We start from the raw sequence: 21,523 nt of genomic DNA, 5'->3' as shown, positions 1-21,523 counted from the left end.
GCAAATCAAGTAGAATGAGTTACAATGACTCTGCTATTTTGACATCCCACAAGGTAGACAAATTATGTTTCTTATATATTCACTTAGATTTCCATCTCAATGAAAGAATAGCACTTTTATTGTTAAAGAAGGACATGAAACTGACCATTGTAAGAAGAGAGGTTTTTCAGGAGAATGATGACGTCAAGAGCAGAGATCCAGACTCAAGCAGACTGTTCCCACCTTGCCTGAAGCCGTGTGTCCTAAGAGCCTGAGAAGGCAGGAAAGGAAACAGATTTGTAACAAATTGTCACATGCTTTCTCACCTGAAGAGAAGCTTCCTACCCAAAGGAGAGAATGCTGTTGTCTTAAGGGAACTACTCTTCTAGACCTTCTGCAAGCAAGATGGGTTGGTTGATAGGCAGACAGATGAGAGCTTGAATATGAGCTCAACTGCTCAAAAAGGAATAGGCAAAGGGTCGACTCATGCAGCAGTGGGGTGCCCTCTGCCCAGGTGAGAGTGTATCATAGGACAGCAACATACAGCGGTGCTTGGAATCCATTTCACAAGGGAAACTAGCCTCGCTTAAGACTGTAATGTTTGGGCTTTTAAGTAATCAAGGTCAAGGCCTGGGTATGAGTTTAGAGATGTCATCACTACTCCAAGAACTTCATCTGAACTGTCATCTAAATGGACCTGCCCTCTGGACTTCCCTCAGAAAAAAGAATTTTCTCCAAGAAAATCCATCTTGAAAGGTCTTGGAATTGGATAATGCATTCACGATGCAGCAGGAAACAAATGAATTCACATGAGGATTTTCTTAAGAAATCTGGCTACAATTTTTTAATTTGATTCTGGGTCTCCTTGACAGCAGGATAGGTAAACTTTCATAAAGCTTTCAGTATATCTGTACTCTCTTCAAGCACCCCTGAAACTATATCAGGTAGAAATGCTAATAAGTACATGGAGGAAAAAAAGGCTTTCTCTAAGCAAATACTTTTTGTTTAATTGTTAAACAAAAGTAAGCAATTTTCTTCACTGTGGGGCCTCTTAGTGTGTTTAATAGATGAGTGTGTAGGGAAAAGAATCTGAAAAACAATATGTATGTATACATATTAAAAAAATAAATAAATAAATAAAATTAAATTAAAAAAAAAAATAGATGAGTGTGTAACACCAGTTTCTAATAGGGGAGATTTAATGGTCTATATTAACTAAACTATCATAACTTTTCATTTTTAGGGCAAGGAGTACAGTTTGGGAAATAATATTGATACATGATTATTATCTAAAGTCCATACTTTATTCAGTGCTCTTCCTCTAGGGACATACATAAGAATAAATCAGTCTGTTGGTTAACATTTAAATCCTGTCTTCCTCACCTTTGATTGCCTGAAGTTTAGGCTCCAAACCATTTCTATAGATTATACCATGCAGCAAATGGCCAGGAATCCACCAAGGTCTGGACTGAGACCAGGGCTCACAGCTGCATTTTCCATGCTATTGGACACGACTCCATTGGTGTCCAAGATATCATAACTTCATCCATGTGTAAGGAATATTTGCCCCCCCAAACCTCCCAAAATATATGCGACTAACAGCAGTTTTCTCCTGTCAAAAATTTTTCACTATATGTGTTTGGGTCGGAACTTTAAAACTTTGAACTCGATATGAAGAAAATTCATTTTTTTTTTTTTTTTTTGGCTGCGTTGGGTCAGTTGCGGCATGCGGGATCTTTTCCTTGTGGCGCAAGCTCTTTGTTGCGGCGTGCGGGCTTCTCTCTAGTTGTGGTGTGTGGGTTTTCTCTCTCTAGTTGTGGTGCACGGGCTCCAGGGCGCGCGGGCTCTCTAGTTGAGGGGCGCGAGCTCAGTAGTTGTGGCGCGTGAGCTTAGTTGCCCCGCGGCATGTGGGATCTTAGTTCCCCGACCAGGGATTGAACCCACATCCCCTGCATTGCAAGGCGGATTGTTTACCACTGGACCACCAGGGAAGTCCCAAGAAAATTCTTAATAAATGTTGAAACGACGGTTGAGCCGTTCGCAGCACCAGGCATGGGTTGAAACCCTGTCACTCTCCCGTCAGCTACGTGACATCTGGAAGGGCCATCTGCAAACACAGCTTCACCCAGAGTGGTGCTGAGATGACAGGTCACAGGACAGGCGGGCGGCTGTCATAATCCCTCAAACTAGCCTCTCACATCTGACAGCTCATTGGAACCACTTTCTGTCTGAAAGTAATTACACCCAGCAGTATATAGATTCATTGCTTCTGTTGCATAAAAATCCAACTTACCTTTGAATTAGATGCCAGCAGAGTTTGCTTTTAAATATTTTTCTTCTTTCACCTCTTCCAATCCGGTTAATTTTGAATAGCTTTTTAGAATAATTTACTGTTTAGTCTTTTTAACGATGAGGGTGTTTGCGTCACACTCAGTCCTTTTCCCTATCCGATTTTGTGTAAACGTGCTGATAGGATTCAGGGAGTGGGCATCGGCCGCAATCAGAGAGGTCCCTACAATGGCAGCTGAAATAAATCATCCATGGACCTCCTCAAGGATATTCCTCAAACGTAATCATTGGTCACCATTTCCCCCAGCTTTTTAAAGAATAACAAGCTTCCTTAGTGTTGCGGCTTCATAAACTGCATCTTTAAGGTGAAAAGAAGTCTGAAATCCTACTTTGCAAGATTTTTTTTTTTTAATGTAAAATATGTCCATCTCACCTGCCTTCCTACAGTGGCCTAATGATGAATATGTTGTTTTGAAACTCTGCCAGGACGGACTCTTTTGCCACTGAAGCTGACCCCGATAGTCTACCTGTGCAGCCAGAGAGGGTTGCAGACCACGGGGGGTATGGCAGGTTTTCTTTTGCTCCCGCAAACCAAGTCATGGTGAATTCCAGAATAGAAGATGCCAGCCAATCACACTTTCATGGGACCGAAGCAATGCTGACAACACAAGGGTGCAGAAGGGCTCACCCTAGAGCACTTCCTGCATAGTTCTGGCCTTTGCTGTTCTGCCACAGAACACCTTTTGCACGATTATGACTTCATGGGTTGTGAGAGTCGACTAGAGCTCACTGTGACTCTTCTGATGGGCACGCACTAGACCACGTCTCTCTGACACATCTGGAGAAACCTGTTGGTGATGGTGGGGTTACCACGTGGGAGCCTCCATTACTCTTGGAGTCATCCTTGAGCCCCCGATTTCTCTCCTTCCCTACAAGCAATCCATTTGTAAATCCTGTCTACCCTGGAAGTATATCCAGAAACCAATCCCTTCTCGCAGCCTTCCTCGTCCAAGCCTTCATCTTTGGCCTCGAAGGCTGAAATGGCCTCTGACAGGTCTCCCTGCTTCATCCTTGCTGCTTCTATAGCCTGCTCAGAGTGATCCTTTCAAAACATAAGCTGTGTCATGACCCACTGAAACCCCATAAAAATTTCCCTTCGCACTCAGAATACAAATCCAGAGTCCTGACCGTGGCCCACGGGGCTCTCCTGACAGCTCTTCACCGCCCCTGTGCCTCTCTGGCTGGTCCCCTGTTACCTCCTCGTGGTCACCCCTCACTCCACTCCAGTCTCACCGGCCACCTTGCCTTGCTTGTCCCCAGACACTCCTGCCAGGGGGGGCCTTGTACTAATGTCACCTTATCAGGGGCTTCCCTGGCCACCACACCCTGCTCACTCTCTGACCTCTTACCATTCTTTGTTTGGTTCAGCACGGATCGCCATCTGACAACTTTATTTGTTTGGGTGTTTATTGTCTGTCTCTCCTACAGGAATGCAAGCTCCACGAGGCAGACACCTTGTTAGTTTTAATCAACACTGCGTTCCCAGAACAGTGCCTGGCACATAGTAGGATCTCAGTAGATACTTCCTGAATGAGTGAGTGAGTGAATGAATGAATCAGAGCTTATTTTTGCTAATAATGTCCACCCCATGGCAACCCCAGATGTACGAGATGGTGCTCATCAGAAAAAAAAGAAAAAATTTGCTTAACACGAAGGAATCCTAACGTCGGGTGAGACTGCTAGAGTTATCTTTTGAAAAGAAAAGAGAAAAGAGTGCTCAGCAGTTTTGCAAGCTGTGAACGAGTGAATTACTCTGCAATCAACGTTTCCGTCTGTTCACATGGACTTGCTGCCATGACATACCATTTGCTTCATAGATGGGGAAACAGGGGCAACGAAGAGAGAGTCGTTCTGAGAGTCGAAGCAGATTAAACTCATATTCTCTGATATTTTATGGACGATCTCATCTGTGGATTTATTCCATAGCTCAAAGACAGAAGGAGCTCAGTTCTTTTAGGATTTCAAAATAAGTTCCCTAACAATTTCCTTGAGTGCTTTTCCCAAGCAGGTCTGACGTACAAGATTGGCATCAGACTTGCCGAGGGAGAACCGTCCTCCTTTTCCTAGTAGGTGACTGACTCCTGCGCTCCAGAGTGAGGTGCAGGGTGCCTGCCACCGGAGGCCCAGGAGTTAATCAATCCTGAGTCATCGCCAGCCCACAGGAAATGCCGGCCACCGCCCTCTCCTGGACACCGTGTCAGGCCCAGCGCTGTCACCTTCCCCTGAAGGGCAACAGGTTTTGTTTCCTTTGCTTTTAAGTGATTTTATGGGATGTAAATCAAAGGAGGAATACGAAAAATGTTGTGCAATCCAGGACCACATTTCTGTCTCATTTTTGGTGGTGAATAATCCGCAGGATGAACAACAAACAAACCAAAAAGGAGACAGCTGGATACAGAGCCAGAGCTGGAACGAGGGGTCTAGAGGTGGAGAGACAGACTTATCTAAAGGTTCCTTGGGGAGTTTCATTTCTTGCTGACAGCTGCCTTAGGATTCTCCGAACATCTCTTATCTACCAGGAGGCAGTTTGCACGGTGATGCGGAGCTTGGACTGGGGGAGAAATCCGTCTCCAGGGCTCTGCTGCCTGAGCAGCGTTGCAACAGTGGGCAAGTTCCATAGCTTCTCCTGCCTCAGTTTCCTCATCTGGTAAATGGAGGTCAAACTGTTCCTACTTCTGAGGGGTATTGTGAGAATGAAATAGGTCGATACTAGTAAAATATTGAACAATGCCTGACACAAAGGAAGTGCCCAATAAAGCTATCTACAATAAACACAAATCCTGAGTGAATTCAGATGGGGATTTACCATAAACAGAAGGAGCCTCAGTCCCAGCCCCTAGCTTGCCCAGGTGCCTGGGAGCTGCAGGTGGCTCCAGGTGGGGATGGGAAGCCAGATTACCACCAGGAAGCATTTCTGGGTAAGCATTTCTGGTTAATTGTCTAATGTGATATCAAGAAGAAAGGGCCCGGAATCTCTAAGCCTTCAGTAATTTGTTGTCATGGTTTTGGGGTTTTTTTTTTCCCCCTCTCTTTCTCACTTTAAATAAATATACACTTTTATATCCAATTTATTTCCCATTTGCATTCCTTTTCTTAAACAGGGTCCCCCAAATTATACAATCTTCAGGCCCTACCCAATCTGGATTCATCCCAGAATGGTATAATTAAATCTTCACCATAGTCCTGAAAAGTGGATATTATCACTATTTCACAGACTAGAAACTAAAGTGCCAAGAGATACGTGCTATCCCCAAGGGCATACAGTAGGACTAGACTCAGATACTGGTACACCAATATTCATAGCAGCATTATTCACAATAGTCAAAAGGTGAAAACACCCCAAATGTCCAGCGACAGATGAATGATAAATAAAATGTGGTATATCCACACAATGGAATATTGTTCGGCCTTAAAAAGGAATGGAATTCTGCTACAGGCTACAATGTAGATAAACCTTGAAAACATTATGCTAAGGGAAATAAGACAGACAAAAAAGGCTTCATTGTATTATTCCACTTATATGAGGCACCTAGAACACTCAAATTCATAGAGACAGAAAGTAGAATGAATGGTAGTTTCCGGGGGGATAGGGGGTGGGGGAAATGGGAAGTTATTGCTTAATGGATACAGAGCTTTGGTTTGGAATGATGAAAAATTTTTGGAGGTGGACACTGAAGGTTGCACAACAATGTAAACGTACTTGATGCCAATGAACTGTACACTTGAAAACAGGTATAATGATAAATTTTATGTTATGTATATTTTATCGAATTAAGAAAAGTAAACTCCAGACTAGAATGTAAGTCCGAGGCCACAAAAAATTTCTCTAGCACTTAGCATGTTGTGGGCATTACACACTCAGGTGATAGGAAACTGTTACACATCCTTCTTTAAAAGAATTTTTCTGAAGATCTTGAAATGTGAAATGAAGGTGTCCACTTCCAGATTCTGTGTCCCCAAGTTACACACATCTGAGGTCAGCCATAGCATCCTGTGAACAGCCCGCCATGCAGTGTATCACACACACAGTTACAGCAGTGCCAGACACAAAGGGATAGCGTTCATTTCTACGTTTCCTTTCAGCTACTCATCATGAAATGCTTCATAGAAAGACAACTGGAGGGAGACTTGTCACTGGTACTTGAAAGAAAGCCGGTAACATAGCAAGGCCATCCCAAGAGCCGGCAGTCATTACTAAGTTCCCTATGGTTCAAATTGGCTCCCAGCCAGGTTTACTGAGTGTTGACTCTCCCAAGGAGTGTTTTCAGGTACCCTGGCTGGCCCGGCTGGCCCTAGATAGTTATTCTCTGATGTGAACGATGGGCTGGGTCCGGGAGAGACCCAAGCAAATACAGTGAGTCAGACGGGTTCACACGGCTTCCTGAGGTCAGGGTTCCACTGAAGACAATCTCAGAAGCCAAAGCCAGCTGAAGAGTGGAGTGCAGGCGATGTTGCTTCCCTGGGCTGTGTGGTGCTCTGCTATTCCACCCACACCTCAGCTCAGACGTCTTGCAGAGCGTCAGGCCCCCAGATGGCGTCAGAGTCCCCGGCTGGGGCTCTGAGCATTTGGGATGGTAGGATTCTATCCTATGGGCCCAAGCAACCTGTCTGGACATCTAAATGGTGTGACTTAGGATCTCTCGATTTTAAGAAATACAGAGACACCCTTAACCACCCGTAAGCAATGGGAAGTTTCTCTAAGAATACACATTGTTCCAAGAGACAAGATCCTGCGGAAACCCAGGAAGGGCCGGGCCTCAGAAAGATCCAATCTGGAAGGGCATTTGCGATCATGGCAGCTGTCTGCCTGGGCCGTGTTCCTTCCCCTCGACAAAGTAAGTCTGTGGGTCTAACTCTAGTGTTTTCCATTCATGTGGCTCAGGGGCCCTTCTCGGCTGCTTTGACCAGTGATACTCTCAACCCACCCCCTTGTCTACTCATTATAGCTTTCCTCTGCCTTGGGCTTCTGTCTCCTCGTAGCGGCCGACTCTTCCTAATTTGGACTCGCTCCAGAGGCATCATTTTTCCTTCCACCTGAGGTCCTCTCTATGCCAGCTTCAGCTCCCATTATTGAACCCCAGTTTTAGTCTGTATTTTCCAGTTTAAATTCCGTATGTATACAGAAACAGAGGTAATTAATCTGGTTGGCTTGGCTAAGGGGACAGAGTTTTCACTCGGGAGGGTTTATGCAGAGTTGGCCAGTTTATGGAACAAGTAGGGCTCCCTGCACCCCCAGGGGCGTGGACGGGTACTTTCCAGGAGAGGGCACCAGGCACCACGTCTTCAGGAAGCAAGAATACTTCCCTGTGCCGAATAGCCTGGTACAGGTTCTCCACAGTGGTGCCAAGATAAAAACAGAGTGGATGAAGGTTTTCTTGTAGCGTTCTTCTACTTTATATGTTCTCTTAAATTCTGCCCCTGTCCTCCACCCTGCATTTTAAGTCTTGACTCAGCTTCCTCACAACCCAAGCAGGGGCCGTCTTCCCTCTCTCCTGACTGCACTGCGTGTCTTCTAAAACCATTTATTCATTTACACATCTGTTTACTCAGTATTGGTGGAGTAGCTGCTTTGGCACAGGTAAAATACTAGACAGCCAAGACATAAAATTTATCCATCTACCTGATGAATATTAATTGACTACTTGCAAAGTCTGACATTAATGCTACTTGCTGGGAATATCAAGATAACTGAGACACAGTCCCTGCCTGAGACATAGTAAAGAATTCAATAAATACTTGTTGACTAAATCAATGCCTTAAAGAACTTCACAGTCTACTAGGGGAGAGAGGCAAGGATTTTGGCAATTACAAGCAGATTGGAAAGGGCCATCCTGGGGAAAGTCCACAGGAAGGGAGACCTGGCGAGACCAAAAAGGTCTCCCTAGGGGCATTGATGTCTGTGCTGAGACTTGGACAGCGAGCTGAGTCATCCAAGTGAGAAGAATGAGGAGGAAACACACGCCTCCAGACAGCACAGATGGTGTGTGCTCAGCCTTGGAGGTAGGGGAGGGAGTGAGCGTCACAGGGGCCGTGATGGAGGACAGATAGTAAATAAAGCAGCACAGCTAGGATTTTAGGGGTGGGGTGGAAGTCTGTACGTAAGCTAGTGAAATAACACACCCTTCCTACCCCTCTTTCCTCTTGAGCCCAGATTTATCATTTTTCATAGCCCTTAGGACAGCCTGATTTTAAGAATCTGTCTGTTCCCCAGCCTAGAATATATGCTTCACAGGCCAAGAGCTTGGCTTTGTTCACTGACATATCCTCTGCTTCTAGAACAATACTTAGCACAAAGTAGATGCTCAATAAATATTTATTGAATAATGGATGAATGAATGAATAAATGAATGACGGCTAATACAGGATACCAGTATTAACCAGAGGTAATATGAGGGACACAGATATCTGTGCCTTAATCTTTCTTCTTCAAGCTAAATCAACTGATTTCATATAACTGTATTTTTCTCCCAAAAGGTATCCTCCCAAGTCTTTAATAATTCTGGTTTCTCTCTGCAGGATTCTCGCCATGTTCTTGCAGATTCCTGTGTATGATGGAGTTCAAAATTGAACATAGATTTCTGAGAAGAACCTGAGCAGACTATAATTAGTTTTATCTCTTCACAAGTTTCACATGCTTGCCTAGAAATATACTTTTAAAAGATAATCTCCCAGGACATAAGCAAGCCACAAAGAAGCCTGTCTAAGGTCAAGCAGTTTGGAGAGTAACGAAATAAATATTTGTTTGCAGTATCTGCAAACCCCAAACACTGTCTGGAATATATTAGGAAAAATTCATAATCAAACTCCTGAAATTAGCCATAGATTGTTATATTTTAAATGTGTCCCTTTTCTGCTCAACAAATAAATATCTTCTATGTGCCAAGTAGTGAGCTGGGAGCAGGGACAGTACATGAGAAAGAGAACTTGGTCGCTATGCGGAGGAGAGGGTTTCAGAATCTTGGGCACCATTGTTTCTGTTTCCATTGTTATTGTTTGAGACTAATTTTGAAACATTATATTTTTTCTAATAATGCATTTAAATAGGAATTTTATACTTATGGAAAAATATCTTTCATCCAACTTAAAAAACAAGGGAACACAGTATTTTGCTTTCCCTAGACTGCCTTCTACATTATAAAATAACGATTTTTATTTTTCAGAGGTCATCTCAATTCTCTGAAAGGATTTAACAATGGAACATAAAAATCTCAGGTATTTTCCTTTAGCTCATTTTTTAAACCCTCCTTATACATAACTTACATATTTGTGTTTTATTTATCATCTTTATTGTTTACATTAAATTATAATTATTTTAGAAACAACTTTAGATCATATTTCAATTGCTCTTTTGACATTTCATCAATCAATATTTTACTAAAGGTGTCAACTTTCTCTAGGATGCAGAGAGACCAATAGAATTTACACAAAAATTTCTACTGAATGAATTTCCCCCACCTTCTTGGTGATTGTACACCTGCCTTCCTTATAAGGAGAACAAGGAAGTGAATCATGCTGAATTTGCTCTTAAGCACAGCTTTTCTTCTTTACCTGTCCAGGTAGCTTCTGCTTTCATTTCAGTCTTAATGAAAACTTTTCTATTTACATCTCAAGTTTCTTTTCAAAGCAGTGTAAGTAGTATTTACAATTTTACACTTCAAGAAAGAAAGACTTTTAACGATGTTCAGCTTTAGTCTTGTAATGTTGAAGGTAATTCATTTTTTAATCTGTCTGCACAGCGAGAACTGAAACGGATGGGGATTGAACTGCTTTGCCTGTTCTTTCTATTTCTAGGAAGGAATGATCACGTACAAGGTAAGACTTTAGTTCTCCAATATATTGCTTTCGTAGTGTGCTTGACAAACCTGTTGTGTGATTCAGAAACTAGATCAGAAGTCATTTTTTATTTGATCTGTTCAATTGCTCTTTTGCCACTGAACGAACACTTTAACAAATTACAGGCAGACGCAAGGCTGTTCCCACAGCGAATGCTCCGGGCTTAAGATAAATAAATACAAAGGTTGCATGGGCACCTTAATGAGAGAATTAAACAGCACTACTGCACAAGAGGACTTCTTAATACTCTTGTGACAACCATTTTGGTAACTTTTCTAGCTACCTTATTGTACAACAGGGCCTTTCACTTGAGAGTGATAACCTTGGGAGAGAAAAGGGACTTAGTTTTTAAATAAAAATACAGTACATTTAAGAGAGAAGCATACTTTAATGGGTGCGAATAACTTTTAAAAAGTTAAAGGGGGATGATACTGAATGAGGGCCATAAGTATGATGATCCTGTATCTGTGAACGTTGAGATATTTTCATATTTTAAGAAAAAAGAGAATGATTATTTTTGGCTGCTAAGACATGCCTATTTTCAATGTGACAGATGTAAAATATGAACTTTACTATGGATTGCTCACATTTTGAGGACTGATCTTTGACGACTAAAAAAATGAACTTTGATATTGTTTTGTTCAAGTACTTTAAGAGCCGTAGATCTCATGAATGGAGTGGCGAAGAGGGTGCTGAATCCCTTGTGTCTTGCTGGGTTTAAAAACAGGTGGCTGTGCCGTGGGGAACGCAGAGACCTGTGGGGACTGCTTACTCGTTGGACCTCAGTGTGCCTGGTGTTCTCAGGAGGTAAAACAAATGACCTCAGCCTGTTTGTAAAAAGTGCACTTACATTTACGGTAATTCCATCCTTGAGTGTTCTGAGAGCGTCCTGCTTTCTCTGGGGTTATAGAAGTAAAACAGATCAGGCAAGGAAAATGGAAGCATTTGTGATTCCAAGTGTCCTTCGTGTGATTACATTCAAAAGCAATTTGAGGACGGAGTGAATGTCAAATTATTCTGAGATATACGCAACTCAAGAATCTTTATTTAACCTGATGCCTCCTCTGATTTTAAAGCCATTTCTAACCGCTTACACGTAAAAGGCTGAGGCTCTGGGTAACCAGAGATCATGAAGTTGATGATTTTCAAACATACATTTGATTTCAATATCATAGCTGTATTCCATTTGTGGACCAGTGTTCTAGGCTTGGGGTAAGCTTTACTGTTCAGATATTATCCAGTTCTTTTAAAAACTACATGAGCTTGGTGACTCTGTACCACACCGATGACAAAACCCGAAACAGACCTTCCTTATCTGATCAAACTGAAAACTACGTGAAGGTAGCAGAAGGGGATTGGGGAATGCATAACAAGTCATCCAGAATCAGTGTCTCCTGCGACACGACTGGGCAATCTGTAAATGATTCCTGGCAAGAAGGCGCTGCCTTAGCTCTTTCTGGAATGAAAGGAGTTCTCTGCTGAATCTCATAAAGAGAATCTAAACACAAATCCAACCGTACGAATGCCAAGTTCAGCAAGAATTGAGTAGCATGTTCAAGGGGAACAAACCTGGTCGCCTAACTCAGGTCCAGGCTGTCACTGTTAAAAACCCACATTTCGGTTACATGTGTCCGTGGAGGGGCTCGCAGACCGGAGCACAGACACAGCTCACTCCCCCTCTATTGCCTCTGCCGAGGGGGCTCAAGCAGAAGGGCAGACAGTTATGCCATTTGGAGCTCACGTATCAAAAGAAGGTTTGGGAATATACAAAGAGGGAAAACCCCACATTTTTTGACATTGACTCTCTGAAGAAGTCGATGTTAGTTTCGTGATAGAGACATAAAACAACAAATCAGTCTAACAAAATGCCCATCTCTAGAATTTTCACTTACGTGCTTCTTTAGCACTTATTGAAGAGAGGGTTTTAAGTTACTATGGATAGCTTTGCTTGTGGACAATACTCCGTAGTCAAATTGTCATCAAATTTGAAGGCCAGATTATTCTGAGAGGTCACTCACTGATATAACTAATAGTAGAAGTAGTGATATCAGTAGAGACAGTTGGAGCAAATAGTAAATTAGGCTGGCTTCTGCTTAGAGCAGATAGAAAATAGGTTCCAGGGTTAACACTGCCTCTGACCTTTTGGCAGACAGAGTGATTACAGGTGGTAGCAGTGACACTGTGTTAAGAAGGATTCTGAGGTCTTGTCAAGCCATGGTTTGCTTTGGATACATCATGGGAAGTTACAGAATTTGCTACCCCTCTCTAAGGCCTCAAATATACACAGGCCTTGCCGATAGATAACACATTATATTCTCAAAAAATCAATTTCAGAAGAAATGTAACTTTCTTAGTTGGTGAAACAGCAAGAGTGGTTTAGAATTCTGAATGAGGAAAAACAATATGAGCTTGGTTTGCTTTTCTCCAAGTATGAGAATCAACGGGCCTCAAGTTCAACCTTGCCCAGAGCCTCACCCGCTCTAGAGCAGCCGTGGCTATTAGGTGAGACAGGTGTTTATCTCTCAACTGCGTCTCTCTGTTCTGGGTGTTCCAGGGTTGCATGGCCACATTTCTGCCTGAAAACACTTCACCTCACCACCTCCAGATACCCAGGTGGATCAGAGGGGAGCTGGGAAACTCCTGAGTCCTACACAGAAAAGCAGTCTTTTACACAATTTCTCTTTCACTTCCCTTCCCCACATCCAAATGTTGGAGAAATTTCTAAAAGACCTTAAACTGGAACACTTTAAGACCCTGAGTTTAAAGTACCCAAGAGGTCAACTTTAGTGAAGTAATACTGTAATAGAAGGGTAAATATATCCATAAATTAAACTGGGACAGAGAGTAGATAGGGAGATGTCACAATCTTTGCCCTTTAGGAAGCCACAGAAAAAGCTCTTTGTCACTGGATTTGGTAATAGACACACTGAGAGTCTGGACAGTCCTAGGAGTCCACAAACCTACAGGTTATCCTGAACAGATAATTCACATGATGATATCAAGTCTATGACCCAGCTATTTCAAGGATCTGGTCACAGCACAGGAGACGTTGTAAAGGAGTGAGCATTTTTAAAAAAAGAAAGAAAGAAAGAAAAGAAAAGAAAAGGAAAAAAGAAAAAAAAAACCTGTTAAGTGAATTCACTTGAATATAATTAAAGGAAACTCCAATTTTACTCAGAATTTTACTAGCAGAATTCTCTGGTTATTCTGCTATAACTGTAGACCTACAATCAATGTCAGGCATGTGGGGATATGATATACTATGACAAGATGCCTAACTAGAAAGCAAGCAAAAAGTAATCATAAGAAATGTCTTTTTTTTTGTCTTCATTGTCGTCTTTTTCTCTTTATTGTTTTTTTTTTCTTTTTTAGAATTTTACCCATCTATCTGGAGTTGGAGAAAGGTGTGATACTCCAGCAAATCTTTTAGCTAAAGGATGTCAACTAACCTTCATCGAAAACCCTGTCTCCCAAGTAGAAATACTTATAAATAAGCCTCTCAGCGTAGGCAGACAGAAAAATAGTTCCAGCATCGTTCAGATTGCCCCTCAAAACTTGGCTCTTAAACTGAGACCAGGTATGTTATGATTTACACAATCACTGGCTCATGTAAATAAATCTAACATCACATGTAGTAATACTGCTATTCTATTAATACACCTTGTACCGTATTACATATCATTGTTTGTGATGACTCAGATTTCCCATTCTTAAGGAAATAGAGAGTTGCTAGGCTAACCCTTTTCTTTATTCGCATTGGTCACTTTGCACTCCAAATGTGTTACCAAAAAGAGCCTTATCTAATAGTAACCATTTGAATTACTCAAATGTTGCTAAGGCTTACCTCACATTTCTTCAAGGGTTGTAATGTAGCTTTAAACTCCTCTTTATTTTCTTCTCCTTTTCTAAACCCACACACACACACACACACACACAAATTCAGCTTATCTTCCATCTAAATGGATGCTAGTTCTCCCAAGGAGATATAAAATATCCTAACTTTCACCTCCTTCAGTCACTCTAAATTCACTGCTGAAAGATTTTCATGGGTTTGTTCATTTATAAACTTTACCACACAGTGTGTGAAATTGTAAGTATCTTCAGTAAGTTCTTACTGAAATGAAATAGCCAGTGATTGCCTAGTCACAAAGAAGTCTCCATGTGTTTTTATGATTTGCTTTTCTTGCGGGGGTGTTGCAGGCAGTGAACAGACTCTGCAAGTTCAAGTTCGCCAGACCGAGGATTACCCGGTGGACTTGTATTACCTCATGGACCTCTCAGCCTCCATGGACGATGACCTCAACACAATCAAAGAGCTAGGCTCCCTGCTTTCCAAGGAGATGTCTAAATTAACTAGCAACTTTAGACTGGGCTTCGGCTCTTTTGTAGAAAAACCCATCTCCCCTTTTATGAAAACAACACCAGAAGAAATCGCCAACCCTTGCAGGTAAGTAAATGATTTTCTGGCATCTTTGAACACTGATTTCCTGTAGAGCTGGCCCTGCTCTGAGCTGCAGGAGCTTGCTAAGTGGCTGGCAGTTCCCTCCCATCCGGTTGGATCTCTGCAGCTCTCAGTCGCCCGGGTTTTCAGAGCCAAGGGGAAGTCAACTTAGTACCTGCTTGGGTCCTCACAGCATCTGCAGCATCTGTCTCACTGCGGAGGTCAGTCTGTGGCAAATTTGCCTTTGTGCTCTGCAGACAAGCGGACCAAGTCTTTCACTGCAGGTTCCACTGGCCTGAGCCCTTCCCCAGCCCCTCAGAGGCCTTCTATCCTCAATGACCACCACTCTCTGAGGCTATTTGACAGTAACCCACACTTCCTCAGAGTATATGTCTCCACTCCAATGATTGCTGCCAAAATAACAGCTTTTGTAGCTACCTCTTATATACTTTGGGAAGTGTGAATTTCTCTTATTGCTTGGAAAAGCCCTTTGTAGCCTTCACTGTTGTCAAATTCATTAGGAAATTAGGCAGTGACTCCATTATAATATGCTCTGATCGGCTACTAAAACCATGTATTATCCAGGTGATGGTCAAGGGCAAGTTGCTTTGTGATGACTTCCCTGTACATGTCAATGACATGGTCAAAATAAAATTATTTGATATCCTTCTATTGAAAAAGAGCTTCCATTTGCTCTGTGCCAAACCCTATGCTGAAGATTTTACATACATGACCTCATTCAACCTTCATAATAGCTTCAGGTCAAAGCAGGCTTCATCATCGCTATACTCAGAGGAAGTAACAGAGGCTCTGAGAGGAGGTTAGTAATTTGCCTGAGGCCACCTGACTAATTAGTGATCTGTACCAAGATCTGGGCTGGTCCAAAGCCAAGCCCTTTACTCCTATAAATATAGTTTATGTGAAATGGCTTTCCAGACTTTGAACACTAGTATACACCCAAGGAATTAATCTCTATAGAAGACAGTTTTTATAGTATCGTTTTAAGACATTTCAATGCAGTTCCCAACTAGAATCTGACAGCCAAAAATATTTTGACCTTGAAAAGAATTCATCACTGATTGCAACTCTTAGGAATTGTGTTTGGTTGCAAATATCAGAGATAATATCTGTTCCCAACCCCCCTTCTTGAGGTATAATTGACAGGTACTAAAATACACACAGCAGAAATGTTCAGTTTCATGAGTTTTGACAGTTGAATATACCAATGTAAGCACCACTTAAAACATGACATAGAACATTTCCATCACCACAGAAAGTTTCCTTATGCCCCATTACAGTCAGTTCTGCTTCCCCAGAGGCAACTACTTTCTGATTTCTATCAGTTAGATTGGTTTTGCCTATTCTTGGATTTCATATGAATGGAAAAAATGGTATATACCTTTTGTGTCTGGCTCTTTTGCTCAACATAATGTTTTTGGAATTCTTCCCTGATTTTGTGTTTACCAGTAGTTTGTTCCTTTTTGTTTTAAGTAATAGTCCCTTGTATGAATTTATTATACTACACTTTATTTATTCATCTATCGATGGACATTTGGGTTGTTTCCCAATTTCTGGTGATCATGAAAAAATACTGTTATGATCATTTGCATATAAGTCTTTGTGTGGATGTATGTTTTTGTTTCTCTTGGATAGATACCTAGAATTAGAATTGCTGAATTGTACGATAAGTATAGTTTTAATTTTTTTTAAGAAACTATCAAATTGTTTTCCAAAGTGGAGGTACCATTCTGCATGTCCATCAGCAATGTGTGAGGGTTCCATTTATTTCAAATCCCTGTTAATACTTGGTAATTTCAGCCTTTTTAGTTTTAACCATTCTAATAGGTGTGTATCTCGTTGTAGCTTTACTTTGCATTTCCCTAATGACAAATGATGTTGAACATCTTTTCATGTATTTTTTTCCCATTCTCATATCTTATTTTGTGAAGTATCTTTTCAAATCTTTTTCCTATTTTTAAAAATTAGATTTTCTTCTTAATATTGTATTGTATAAGTTCTTTGTATATTTGGACAAAAGTTCTTTGTCAAATATATTTTGCAAATATCTCCTCCCAGGCAGTGGATTGTATTTTTATTTTTCTATCAATGTCTTTGGTCAAGCAAGTTTTTAATTTCGATGAAGTCCAATTAATCAATTTTTAGTTTTATGATTAGTGTATTCTTTTGTCCTGAGACATCTTTGCCTATCCTAATGTCTCAGAGATTCCTCCTATGTTCTCTTCTAGAAGCTTTGTGGTTGAAGCTTTTACACTTAGGTCTATGATCTCAAATTAGTGTTTCTATTTGGAATGAGGAAAAAGTCTAGGTTTATCTTTTGTTTACATACAGCTATCCAATTGTTTCAGCACTATTTGTTAAGCAGGATTTTCCTTTCCCCATTGAATTATCTTGATGCCTTTGTTAAAAAGCAATTGACTGTATGTGTGTCTAATTCTGGACATTCTATTCTGTTCCATTGATCCCTTGAATACACCCATGTAACCAGGTAACCATTCATCTACTCACTCATAATGTCACCTTAGGGAAACCGCTTCACTTCTCAGAGCTTTAGTTTGGAATAACAATACCGATCACACAGAGGGGTTGTAAGGAGCGGGTGAGATAATGAAAGGAAGCATTTGATATTGGGCTTGACCATGAAGCTCTCAGTAGGTGGTAGCTACTATCAACACCAACAGAGTGCGGTAAAGGGAGGCCAGAGCACTGCCCAAGTTTCGGTGAACGGGAACCCAAAGGAGGATCACATATTTGAGCTCTTGAAAGGTCAGCGTCTTCCTATTTCATAGAGGTTTTTCTTTTATTCTTGTTGGCAAAATTTACCATTAGCTAAAGTTGTAAATAATGGGTTCTTTTTTGCTGCAACATTATATTTTTTCCTTTCTAATCACGCCCTTAATTCTCCCAGTTTCTCTGTCCAGATTCCACTTGCCACACATTTACACACCAAGAACCCAAACACCAAACACAGAAGTCAATCCTTTGATCAATCCAAACCTTATAATTATGGAATAAAATGTTCTTTAGTACAAAGGCAATGAGAGGTAAGAGAAAAGAGCATGGCGTTTTCCAGACCTGGGCTTAAATCATAACCTTGGAGCTCCCAACTCTTCATTTATAAATGAGGATAATAATATTCACTTCCTGGGCTAATCATGAGAACTGAATAGGCTCAGAACATAACAGACATTCAAAACCAGTTTTAATTTTTTTTCTCTCATTAACACTTATTTTCTCTAGTTACTTTGGTCTAATGGTCCTCAAACTTTTAGATCTCAGGACTCTCTTACACTCTTAAAAATTAAGACCTCCAAAAGAGCTTTATATCTATCAATATTCAGTGTCTTAGAGTGTAAAACTAAGAAAATATAAAAATAATTATTTATCATTTTATTTAATAATTACAATGAGAAACACACTGCATATTACTATAATAACACACCTTTAGGAAAAATAACTACATTTTCCAAAACAGAACAAAAGTTAACAAGATGAGTGGCACTATTTTACATTTTTACAAATCTCTTAAAATATCTGATTTAAAAGGAGACAACTGGATTATCATACCTGCTTCTCCGTTTAATCTGTTGTAATATTTTGTTTTGGTTGAATTCCATGAAGAAAGTCAAACTTCACACAGATATATAGTTGGAAAAGGGAGAAGCAGTTAATAGATTTTTCCAATAACTGTAGACATTCTTCTTTGATATTACATTCAAACTGTACAAGAGGTAAATTTATTTTCAATGTGGAATCTGAAAAAATATCAATGAACTTCATATTTTGTTACATTAAAAACCATTGGTCTGTTTTGCACTTTGAATCGCTCTTTTACTGGTGTGGGTGTGTGTCTGTGTGTGTGTATGTGTGTGTGTGTGTGTGCATGTGGTTTTGTAATATAACGCTTTGGTCATTTGGAAAATGAAGTTTCAGTGAGTTATGGAGATCTTCCAAATTTCATGATATAATATCTAAAAAAATCATATTTGTTAATATCATCATTAATCCCATCAGATAAATCTTGAAGTATTGGGAAGCCATTAAGCCATGGGTGGCAGATGATAATTTTCTGAAGTTCTAATTTTCTAGTTACTTCAGATTTCATCATTGGCAACAAATACTGATAGTCGTTTTCCTGGAAGTAGCAGGCTTACTTTCTTCATTTTTAAGAACATGTCTGCCAAAAACTTAAGTTGGAATGATAGTTTGGCTTTCAGGTCAAATGATTGTTCCATAAAATAGGCCAGTTCAGTTCAAACAATCGCAAGTGTTTTTCCACTATAAACACGTATTTCAATGTGCAGCAGTAATGCTGTATGCATATTCCCCGTGTGGTCACACAGAAATATTTTTTTAAAGACACGTATCCAAGGGTGTAGACTTAATAAAATTAATATCTTTTACCGCTTCATCAAGGACAATCAAGTGAAACTAGCATTTAAAAAAAAAATTATAAGGAATACTAGGCAGTTTGGTGCCACTGCCTTGATCTGTGCTAAGGCACCAGCAGTTTTATTCACCATTGCTTTGCATCATCAGTGAAAACGTCAACAGTGAAGAAGACAAATAACATCTCTTATTATTATGAAAAACGTTTGACCTGAAAAACTCTCTGAAAAGGTCTCAGGGACCTCTGTGGGTCTGCACACCACACTTTTAAAACCTTAGTTTTAATCTAGTCTCTAGTGCTTTTTGAAGTAGCTTGCTTTCTTTATCTTCGTTAGATGGAAGGTCACTAAAAAGTCGTTTCACCACGTAAGAGGCCTGAATGGTTTACGCTTTTGAAAGTTTCTCTTATGCTGCTGTGTAAGAAACATCAAGAAAAACCATGTTTTCTCCATTTTCCTATTTGTAATGACTTGTAATATGCATTTAAAAATATTTAACAGCACGAAGATAAAATTTTCTCCATCGAACATTTTGAGGGATTTTTTTTTAAACATCATTTCACGTTTGATTTGGTGTTTTGTTTTGTTTTTGAAGACATGAACAGTGAGGAATTCATTGTAGTTTTGCAAAAGAGATAACTGAACCATGAAATGCTTAGATTTCCTATATGTACACACAGAAAAACATATATGAGTATATAATATAATTTTTAATAACAAGCCCAAGTGAGAATACAGACAAAAAGAAGAAAATGGAAATCATTTCTAATCCCACTCAAAAAAGATGGTGTTAACCTTTTAGTATATATCATTATAGTCTTATTTTATGAATTTTATTTAAAGTTTTAATAAAAATATAAGTAGCACTTTTTATATAGTGTTTTACAATTTTAAATTTGAATGCATTTTAAATGCAAATCTATTGTTGTCTAGGGACTCAAAATCAAGTTATTCAGCAATGAGTAATTCCTTCAATTTCTATCTTAGAAAATAACAACCAAATATAAGCATTTGTTGGAGGAAGAACTCTGACCAAAATAGGCAGCCTCCACTCAAAATTTTCTGGTGTGACCCAGCTCTGACATTCTGCTTTGCTTTAGCTACATTCATCTCCCAGTACATGAATATGTTTATTGAATTAAATAAATGTATTCCCCTTTCCAAAAGATTAGAGTTCTAGTAAGAACTACATAGCAAATAATTCTAACCAACAAAGATGCAAATTTCTTACTGAAAGATAGGAATACTAGTTCTCTGGCTCCAGAAGATGCTCAAATGCCATTTTGGTACAGTGTGAACCAACACCGCCAAATAAAAGATTAAACAAAAAATTTCCCAGACTAGTTGGGCTCCAGGGACAATGGTATACTTCACACAGTTACATACTTTTTATAAAATACTTTTCATGTAATTTTGACAACAACCTTGTGAAGTAAGTATTATTATCACCCTCATTTTATAGATGAGGACACTGAGGTCAGGGGTAAGTAACTTGCCCAAAGATAGATAACTAGTTAGTCTTTTTATTCTAAATCTAATGCATTTTCTTCTACCCTGTAGCTGCTTTAAATACTACAGGAGCAATTAGGACAAATGCTACATTATTATCATTTAATAGGTTAACTTTTTTTTTTAATTCCTCATTTCACATTTCAAAATACATTCATATTTGAAGGTGGGAAAAAATCGACTACATAAGAAGTTTTAAGGTATATATCCAAAAACACTGTAAACAAAATTTAAAAACAAACTACAAAGACAAAAGTTTAATACTATTTAGAGATAGAGTTCTTAAAATCATTAGAAAATAAAAAAATACCCCATTAAGAAAATGGGACATCTCAGACTGTACCATTCAGTGCTGGGCACCTTTAACACCCCCTTGTTCTGAAGTCTGAGAACCCATCAGATTATGACCTACTTTTTGTGAAAGTCTACTGACAGGAAGTAAATGATTATCCTTGCAGACACCAGCACTCTGGCTCTGGCAGAGCTTCATTTCTCAGTGTAAACAAATCCATAGTCATTCTGACTTATATATATATATGGTTGATTCTCATCATTTACGGAAGTCTTACTCTGTAATTTCTCCTCAACAACTGCATTAGAGAATGCTGAGCATTTCTCCTAGGGGAGACACAGGGTTAGGTTCCTGCGAGTCTCTGGTCACATTTCACCAACTGAGCAATACATAACTTTGTTTTCTGTGTGTTTCTGTTTAAAGACATCTTATTTAATATATATTGTTGATTTATTAATGTTGAAATCACAGCCAACAGCACTATAACTCATGCCAGAATAAAGTTTAGCTAACACGTGTATTTTCCCCATAAGACACATCACAGTCTTCCTGCACTTAGGAATACCAGACAGCACTTCAGCACTACACTTGGGGGCCACTCTAAACAGCAAAATCACCCAAAAAGCACAAAAATGTAAAAAAAAACCCATGGCACCAGATAGACCACAAAAAGGACATTTGTTTACAGTATGAGAGTTGGAACAAGAAGGCAGT

The 21,523-nt window shown here is 39.9% G+C and overlaps 1 protein-coding gene across 3 annotated transcripts in view; it reads left to right on the top strand.

Annotated features, from left to right (window-relative positions):
* Nucleotides 1-21,523, top strand: part of ITGB6 (integrin subunit beta 6) — a 125,909-nt gene that overhangs the window by 44,377 nt on the left and 60,009 nt on the right. For 2 of the 3 annotated variants that reach the window (XM_082464978.1, XM_082464979.1), the window contains exons 2-6: nt 9,489-9,540; nt 10,065-10,140; nt 10,889-10,968; nt 13,534-13,738; nt 14,362-14,608. In XM_082464978.1, coding sequence (XP_082321104.1) covers nt 10,080-10,140; nt 10,889-10,968; nt 13,534-13,738; nt 14,362-14,608 — 593 coding nt within the window. In that variant the 5' untranslated portion in view covers nt 9,489-9,540; nt 10,065-10,079. Of the gene's footprint in view, nt 1-9,488; nt 9,541-9,621; nt 9,957-10,064; nt 10,141-10,888; nt 10,969-13,533; nt 13,739-14,361; nt 14,609-21,523 lie in introns of those variants that run through there. The other variant, XM_082464977.1, reaches the window with a different exon arrangement.

The sequence above is a fragment of the Balaenoptera physalus genome, assembly GCF_965194825.1.
Source record: "Balaenoptera physalus genome assembly, chromosome: 6".
NCBI lineage: Eukaryota > Metazoa > Chordata > Mammalia > Artiodactyla > Balaenopteridae > Balaenoptera > Balaenoptera physalus.
Note: the sequence above shows the minus strand (reverse complement) of the source record. Positions and strands in the feature narration are given on the sequence as shown.